Genomic DNA, 9,547 nt, shown 5'->3' with positions numbered 1-9,547 from the left:
CTTACAATAATGATATTTCCACACCTCCTTGGTTTTGTGTACTTTAGTTTATCAATAATATACTTGTTTTAAGTAAGTATATTGCGTAGACTCCCTCTCACTCCCTTTGTCACATTCCCTGAGCCAGTTTGTGACAATAACATTATAACTATAGTATTTAAGTGTCTCATCACACCCCTACTAGTTAGTCTGTGTTGGAGTATATCAGTTACTCACTTGAAACATATTTAATTAGTTAAATGGTTTAATTGAGGATTTAGAGTTAGGGGGTGACAAAAATAATTGTTGTCTAATTAACTGAAAAAATGATTAACCGATTTTTCAACTGAAATAAATAATAAATAAATAAATAATAAATTAATAATCATTAGTTGCAGCCCTAGTTACAACCTGTTCACAATTAGGCAATAATTAAGTATTAAAGTAATTAAGTACTGAAAGCTGTGTGGTCACTTACTTGACATTTGTCAACAGGTTGAAGAAATGACTGATACCAATGAGGTTGCTGCTCTGGGTCGACCTTTCACCCTAGGAATGCTCTACAATGCTCAGAAAGATCAACTGATTACAGGTAAGTCTTGACATATTAAACAAATATAATTTTGCCTGAATTTCAGACCATTTGGTCTATTTGGTGTATCTTTGATTGTGTGTGCAGTCTTGCCTCCTTCTCTCTCCTCCTGTGCTCTCTGGCTCCAACTTCAGAGCAGAGGTTTCAGCAGAGAATGAATTTGTGAGATTACATTTTAACAACAATCCTGATTGTTAAACTACTACTGCATCTTAATATGTAAAGTTTTCAAATCCTCACCTTTAATCTGAAGTCTACAGGCGCAACAGGAAGTTTTATTACTAATTGTTGCTTGTAATGCAATCCTATAATTCTTTTATTAATTAGGTTTATTCCCTAGAATGAATCCAGCTTCAAATCTCACAAAAGTGTGTACTCCCCTCACATTGTTGTAAATATTTGAGTATATCTTTTCATGTGACAACACTAAAGAAATGACACTTTGCTCCAGTGTAAAGTAGTAAGTGTGCAGCTTCTATAACAGTGTAAATTTGCTGTACTCTCAAAATAACACATCACACAGACATTAATGTCTAAACACTGGCAACAGAAGTGAGACACCCCTAAGGGAAAATGTCCTAATTGGGCCCAAAGTGTCAATATTTTAAGTGGTCACCGTTATTATTCAGCTCTGCCTTAACACTCTTGGGCATTGAGTTCAGCAGAGCTTCACAGGTTGCCACTGGAGTCCTCTTCCACTCCTCCATGACGACATCACGGAGCTGGTGGATGTTAGAGACCTTGCGCTCCTCCACCTTCAGTTTGAGGAGCCCCACAGATGCTCAGTAGGGTTCAGGTCTGGAGACATGCTCGGCCAGTCCGTCACCTTTACCCTCAGCTTCTATAGCGAGGCAGCGGTCGTCTCGGAGGTGTGTTTGGGGTCGTTATCATGTTGGAACTCTGCCCTGCGGCCCGGTCTCCGAGGGGAGGGGATCATGCTTCAGTATGTCACAGTACATGTTGGCGTTCATGGTTCCCTCAGTGAACTGTAGCTCCACAGTGCCGGCAGCAGTCATGCAGCCCTAGACCAGGACACTCCCACCACCATGCTGGACTGTAGGCAAGACACACTTGTCTCTGTCCTCCTCACCTGGTTGCCGCCACACACGCTTGACCCCATCTGAACCGAATAAGTTTATCTTAGTATCATCAGACCACAGGACATGGTTCCAGTAATCCATGTCCTTAGTCTGCTTGTCTTCAGCAAACTGTTTGCAGGCTTTCTTGTGCATCATTTTTAGAAGAGGCTTCTTTCTGGGATGACAGCCATGCAGAACAGTTTGATGCAGTGTGCACTCATATGTCTATTTCCCAAAGACGACCTCTGAATATGACGCTGCACTCAGACCAATTGCGTGTGTTGCAATTGTCTCATGTGATGCTGCTCAGCCAATAAAATCTGTGCATTCCGATAAGCATTGTGTGTCGAGTCGTCGAGTGAGATTCACAGAGGAAGAGAGATTTCACATGGCTTTTAACCAAGAATGTACAGATTCTTACATGTACATTCTTCCCACGGGCAGTTCAAAACCAGAATATCTCATATCTCCAATCCTAGCCAGAGCTCACATTTCTCACTGAACAAGAGAAAGTAGGAAAGTGGTATATAAGAGGGAATGAAAGAGAGGAGAAGGTATAAAGCTGTTCATTTTTTAAGATGAGTTAAGTGTTTTTTTAGTAAAATTGGTTGAGACTGTGGTGTCCGAACAATAATGCTGCGATGATGTGTTGAGAGGAAACCTGCTTGACACTGTTCTTGATCATAAAAGTTTATTACATCAAGGAGTTCAGCATCAATTACAAGCTCTGCAGCAGCTTGGAGAGTGACCCAGCCCGATGGCCACTCTGTCTCTCTGTACATCAAACATAGCTTATATAGGACATGTTTAGGTACAGTATCTGTTAGACACCATATAAGGGTCTGAGTCTCCACAAAACCACTGACCTCTGCTCTCCCCTTAAAAGGTCACTAATCCTCTATCCAGCTGCTACAGTGCTCTCCAAACTGTTATGCGTCAAATGCACATATTATACACCACAAGCCCACACTTCAATCACTTCAAGCTACCTTTTATTTATTTTTTTTACATTGTAGCAAAGTGTCATTTCTTCAGTGTTGTCACATGAAAAGAAGCTGCAACATGCAGAAACCAAAATGTTTATTATTAGCTCTGTGTAATTTTTTGTTAACAAAATGATTTCCCTGCTTTATCAGATGACTGATGTTTTCCAATTTCTGTAGGTTTGACTTTGTGGGATGATAAAACTCTGAAAGAGAACACAGTTGAAATCTCTCAGCACAGCAGTGCATTTGAAATTTCTACATCTGACTCCATTGGATCCAAGTCCTCTCTGCTGGATGTTGATGCTTCTCTGAAGGTCAGTTATATGTGTGGACTGATTACAGTTGGAGGATCTGCCAAGTATCTGAATGATAAGAAGAAATTCAAGAATCAGAGCAGAGTGACGTGTCAGTACAAAGCTACCACACACTTCAAGGAGTTGAAAATGATTGACCATTTAACCATGAAAACCAAACAGACAGATGTTATTAGGAAGGGCTCTGCAACTCATGTAGTCACAGGCATCCTTTATGGAGCAAACGCTTTCTTTGTGTTTGACAGTGAGAAATTAGACGCCAGCAGCGTTCAGAACATCCAGGGCAAAATGGAAGCTGTGATAAAGAAGATCCCCTCATTTAATATTGAGGGGAAAGTTGACATCAAGCTGAATGATGAAGAAAAAGCTCTGACTGAGAAATTCTCCTGCAAATTCTACGGAGACTTCATTCTTGAAAGCAACCCTACAACATTTGTAGATGCAGTGAAGACCTACATACAACTTCCAAAGCTGCTGGGAGAAAAGGGAGAGAACGGTGTTCCACTGAAGGTCTGGCTGATGCCACTGAAGAAATTGTATTCCAGAGCTCCTGAGCTGATGAGAGAGATCAGTGTTGGACTAGTGAGAAAGGCTGAAGATGCTCTGGAGGACCTGAATCACCTGGAAAAAGGATGCAACGATTTGCTAGAGGACACAGTGGTAAAAGATTTACCACAAATCAATGAAAAGTTGAGCTGTTTCCAGAAACTGTGTCATTATTATGCATCTGACCTCAGACAGACCATGGAGAAGAAAATTCCCTTCATCCGTAAAGGTAAAGAAGACGAGAGCGAATTAGAAAAAGTCTTTGAAGACAGGGACAAGTCACCGTTCAGCCATGAGAAGCTAACCAAGTGGATGGACCATAAAGAGAGAGAAATCAACATCATCAGGTCCTGTGTAGAAAAGATGGAGGGAACAAAGATCATCCGCAATAAGTCAGAGCTGGACAGAGAGGTTCTAAGTGTAGAGGATGCTCTGTGCTTTGTTTTCACCTCGTTAGAAAGTACCAATGAAGAGCCGTGGTACTACTCAGACAAAGTTTTTGCCAAAATGAGAGAAAAGGCCAGATTTTTCCGCAATATCGAAAAAACACTGAAGAACAACAGCCGATTCCGTTTCCTCATAGCAGCCATTGCAAATAAGAAATACACAGGAGCAACCATCTACCATTACAGGGAGGGCAAACTGGTCACTGATGACTTTTTCACCCTCCCTCCTGTGGAGAAAATCACAGACAGAAGAGATTTGATCTGGTGTAAGTAATTTATTTTCACTGTTAAACAAGTAATAACAAATGACTCTCTTTCAGAAACCTGATTGGCCGTAACTTTAGTCCATTTAGTCCATTTAGAGCTTATCTTTGGAAAAATGTCTTGCACTGAAAATCTCAAGTAAAGTAAGTAGCACTTATCTGAAACATGACAAAGAGACACAGCTACCCATTGATTTTATATATAAGACCCACCGGTTTAATCTTTAATAATGTGTTGTAAAAGAAGCTTATGTGATATTGTATTTGTGTAAAAAAAAAAATTATAATAATAAAATAAAAATTATGGCCAATCAGGTTTCCATCAGAAACTAACTTTTATTTCTCACAGGGTCCATTATGTTATCTCCTACATTGAAATCGCTTCAAAAAGAAATCTCAAGTAAAACATTCTGATACACAAATTTGTATCAAATTTGTATTAAATTTGTAATTTTTCTCTGAAACACAACAGAGACAGATTTTATAGAAGAGGCCCACAGGTTTAATCTTTAACAATGTGTTGTATTTTCAAAGCTTATCGTATGTTGTATTTATATTCATCTGTTAAATAAATACAGTAAAAGGTACCATATTTCCATCTGAATTGTAGTGAAGCAGTATAAAGTATAATAATAGTCAAGAAAAATATCTCAACTTTGTACTGAAGTACAGTTCTTGAATAGTTACTTTCCATTTACATATATTCATTTAGCTGACGTTTTTATCCAAAACAACTTACAATTGCTGATTGTTGCACACCTCTGTGTTGAAGAAATAATTACTCTGGAGCAACTACTGGTTAAGAGTCTTGCTCAGGTATACATTGGTGGACGTGTCGCAGTGGGAATTGAACCCAGGTCTCCCAAATTAATGGCATTATGTCTTTCCTCCACTGTTGATATTAAGAACATATGAGCATGTGAGTGAATGTTACAAAATATGAGTCTATCCTTTAAAATATGTTCATAATAATCCACTAATGTAACTTGTGAACCTGGACGGTAACCATGATGGCGTCTCGTTCTCTCCATCAGATTCCTGTGATCTCACTCTGGACCCAGACACAGCGAACGGCTACCTCACTCTGTCTGAGGGGAACAAGAAGGCGGCTTATGGAGCGTGGCAGTGGTATCCTGACCTCCCGCAGAGATTTGATACTTATGTGTGTCAGGTTCTGTGCAGAGAGGGGCTGACTGGGCGCTGCTACTGGGAGGTGGAGTGGAGTACTGGCTCAGTTCAAGGGGTTGCTGTTGGTGTTACCTACAAAGGCCTGTTTAGGAAAGGTAATTATGGCCAGTGTGGGCTTGGACGCAATATTATGTCCTGGAGTTTAGACCACACAGGGTCCCCACCAGGGGATACTCTCTGTGCATGGCATAATAGTCAGTCACAGTATCTCCCTGGTCCTGCTACTCGCTGCAGCCGACTGGGAGTGTATCTGGACTGGCCTGCTGGCACTCTGTCCTACTATAATGTCTCAGCTGACACACTGAGTCACCTCCACACCTTCCACAACAAATTCTCTGAGCCAGTTTACCCAGGCTTTGGGACTTGGTATTACCCCAACTACGTGTTCCTGTGTCTGTAATCTGCACCATATGATTCACTTCAAGTTCACTGCGGTTTGACCACAAAAGTATTTTTTCATATGTTTTTATTGTGAAGCACCATCATGTTAGTCACATATAGCAATGCAATATAACACTTCCACTAAATATAGATCTCCCTGTCATCCATATTTTTGTCTTATCAATATCATTATTATGGTTACTACAACTTTTTCTCTGCTGCTACTTCTTGTAGCTTGAGTTAGCCGGATAAAGGCAACCTTTTACCTTCCTAGTCAGATTTTTTTTCAAGCTGTATGTAGTCTGATTCACAGGAAGTACATTACATTAATTCATATAGCTGACACTTTTATCCTATCCTTTTATCTTACAATTGCTATCAGAGGTCGCACACCTCTGTCTTGCTCAGGGACACATTGGTGGATGTGTCACAGTGGGGAGTTGAACCCTGGTCTCTCACACCAAAGGCACGCGTCTTATCTACTATTCCATCACCACCAAAGTAGGCTGTGGGTAAAAACCTGGCAATGGCAGACTATTTCCAAGTAGGTCTATCTGCAGATGCAAAGTACTTCAGGACACAGTTTTCCTTAATATTTTATTTTTTATTTCACTTATCTTTTCACAAACAATGACAATGTTAGATAGATATATACAGTATTTCCTCAAGTTATAAATAAAATCTATTGAGAAATATTCACTGTTGTGGAATTGTGATTCATTGACTCGTTGCCATGATTTGTTTTTATAGTCTCCTGTCTCACTTTACCCATCAGGTCGACAGTGCTGGAAATCTGAATTTTATCAGTTTAGACTATAAACAGTCTGTTTAAAATAGGGCTGCGTGATATTGGAAAAACTGACATTGTAATATTTTCTTATCTTTTTTGTGATATATATTATGAAATAATACAGGAATGTTCACCAGATGACTTCAGTTGCTCTATTTGAAAAGAATTACGCATCCGAGAGTTATTGAGGTGATTTTGTAGGGAAGAAATGCATAGAAAATACAACTAAATAAGCTGAAAATGTTATTTGAGTGCAAACTATCCTCTCTTGAGATTGAATGCAGTAAACATATTTTAAACAAAATGATAAATATAAAAAAGAGCAGCTATACACTAGCCCCCTGAGTGGTTGACAAAAGGTGCTTTTCTTTTTGCAACCTCACTTATTTTTAAGTCAGCAACTAAAGGAGCTGGAGCCTGCTTTGGTTGTTTGAGAAACTGATAAAGAACAGTATTGTGATTGTTTGCTGTGTCACTCACTAACAACAAACTGTGTATATCCAAGAACCCTTAAATTGGAGTAAATGATGTTCCACCAGACAGACTTCTCTTGTAGATTAGTCATGGAAAATGAGAATGGTGCAAGTTTTCCTTTTGTATCAAGCAGCAAAAAAGTTGGTGTTAATTTGACTTGCTGGACATTGCACGTCCTGTGATGTGATTATTGTGCATAGGCACCTTGCGAAATAGCCTATAGGTTATTTTCGTATGTGTTGAGGGAATTAGAGAAATGGCTGATAAAGAAGCAAAGGTGTTGTCTATGAAGTCAGGCTTTAACAAACTGCTCTATAAATATGTGTTTCTTCCTTTACCATGGCATGCCCATTTTTGGATAACATCGTAGATGATGAAGCACTTATATTGAGAAGGGCTTTTCAACAGGAAAGAATATTTCTATACAGGTTCAACCCATTAGCTTTTCCCGACAAGTACCTGCATGAGCGTTAGCGCTTTTCTGGGGAGACTGCTGAATCCCAAAATTCAGCACCGCACAGAGTTTCACAGATTTTATTTTTTATTTTTCTTATTGGGCTACGCATTACAAAAGAAACTTTAGAACAGGTGGAGTACTTTTCTTTGTTTTTGTTGATACACGATTCCCTAATGTTATTGGTGCACTGGACTGCACACAGGATCAAACGCCCCTCTGGGGCAAATGAAGGTGATTTTGTGAATAGAAAATGGTTAGGTCTACTGTTTGCTACATAAATATGTGCATTAAGAACTTAACACATCTTAGTGCTTCAGATGATCTGTGATGCTGACTGCATCTTTAGCAATATTGAGGTAAAGTGGCCTGGCAAAGTCTATGACTCCTGACAAACCCCCCCACATATAATCTTCCCCATGCTAGAACAAGGACCCGAATAGAAATGGCATTTGGCCTTCTTAAGTTCCGTTTCCAGTGCCTTCACCACCTGAAGATCACCCTAGACAGGACCTGTGACATCATGTTGCATGCGCTGTCCTTCACAACATTGCCTGTCTCAGGAAGGAAAGGGCTCCTAAAGTGGCCTTGGAGATGGACTGGGATAATCTGGCAATATTTCCCGATAATGTCAATGGCAGACTGATCAGAGACCAATGCGTTGTTAACTATTTTAGTTGATTTATTGATTTTTCGTATATACAACAAAGGAGAGAATGTCACAATGTTTTTCTTTTAATGAGGTCACTTGTCTGCTGAGAGCTTGGGACAGAAAACAATAATGATTAATAAGTTGTGCAGGAGCTTATAGTTATGCTTACAGCATGCATTGAAACATGACTTACTTCTTGTTTTAGTTTCTGGACTTTCAGATCCAGTTTCTTTAATGTCTTTTTTTTTATTTCCATATCTAGGTACAAGTCCTGCAGTTTTCTTTTGTGAGATGTGATTTTTATGTCTGCCACTCAATTTATTTTTGTTTGTGAATCCTGTAAAACACATATCAATTAGCAGAGCATGAATTATGCATGGTAAGATTTCCTCTTGTCTTGATTGCATTATTTGTTAGATCTTACTGCTTCACCTATTTATCCCATTGATGCCAAAGGCCTATGTGTTAGTAGCTGTTCCAAGTATGTATCGCTCATACCTATTGGTACTCATAGATCTCTTACTTTACTGTTGTTTGTATGTTGTTTTTCAAATGTAGGTTGCTTTGGAATAAAGTGTCTGCCAAATGAGTACATGTAAATGTTCGGATAATACTATGTTCCCAGATTGGCTCTCGGGCAGTGTTTATGTTTTTGAATATGTACTGTGTGGTTAACTTTTGTGTTTGTATATATATATATATATGCTGCAGGACCCCCTTGAAACTGAGATGATACATCTCAAGGGGTTATCCTGAAATAAATTCAATTCAATTCAATTCAGTACACTGTCTGGGTGTTATATAATTTCTATGAGCATCACATCTGTGACTTCTTTTCCATTAGATTAAAGTATTTCCACATGCCTTCTTGAGTCCACAGACAGAGTCGCCTCATTGTCTGCTGCAGAAGTGCTTTCATCCTGCCACAATTAACCAAACTCATATAAACCTAGTGTTGATAGGTCCCTAGCCTATATACCTTTAATGAATAATACTCACTGGATTGATGTTATCCTCGTGTAGCTCCACAAGAGAAAGTGTGTTGCCAGATACTTGAAGACATTGTCAGTCAGTCCATATCATACTACATAAATGTTTGATTACTTTGCATGTGCAGTAGTGGAATAATGTACCATGTATGAAGGGGGCAGTTTCTATGGGTGGGAGAGAGTCAGTAGCATTTCACCCCTGGATCCCTTCTAAAACAGGCCTCCATTTGTTTATATCGAGGGCCAGCTCTTTTTCTGGCCTGAATTCTGGGGATGTTGGACCACCCTCATGCCTGACATATTTTAAGATAAGTAAGAGAATAAAATATGTGAGCAGGCACCTTTTAAGTCATTTATACAAGTCATTTGTACATTAGTCAACATTTTATTGAAACAGTTACCAGTGTGCAAAAT

At 39.3% G+C, this 9,547-nt stretch overlaps 1 protein-coding gene across 1 annotated transcript in view; it reads left to right on the top strand.

Moving 5' to 3' along the window:
• The window catches only part of LOC123982746 (stonustoxin subunit beta-like), an 868,592-nt gene extending 862,200 nt beyond the window's left edge, over positions 1–6,392 (top strand). Inside the window, exons 2-4 of the mRNA XM_046068546.1 lie at positions 475–571; positions 2,814–4,208; positions 5,240–6,392. Coding sequence (XP_045924502.1) covers positions 484–571; positions 2,814–4,208; positions 5,240–5,793 — 2,037 coding nt within the window. The 5' untranslated portion in view covers positions 475–483 and the 3' untranslated portion in view covers positions 5,794–6,392. The remainder of the gene's footprint in view (positions 1–474; positions 572–2,813; positions 4,209–5,239) is intronic.
• The last annotated feature ends 3,155 nt before the right edge of the window (positions 6,393–9,547 follow it).

This window comes from Micropterus dolomieu, linkage group LG14 (genome assembly GCF_021292245.1).
Source record: "Micropterus dolomieu isolate WLL.071019.BEF.003 ecotype Adirondacks linkage group LG14, ASM2129224v1, whole genome shotgun sequence".
Lineage (NCBI taxonomy): Eukaryota > Metazoa > Chordata > Actinopteri > Centrarchiformes > Centrarchidae > Micropterus > Micropterus dolomieu.
The sequence above is the reverse complement of the archived record's forward strand: the minus strand, read 5'-3'. Positions and strand labels throughout refer to the sequence as shown.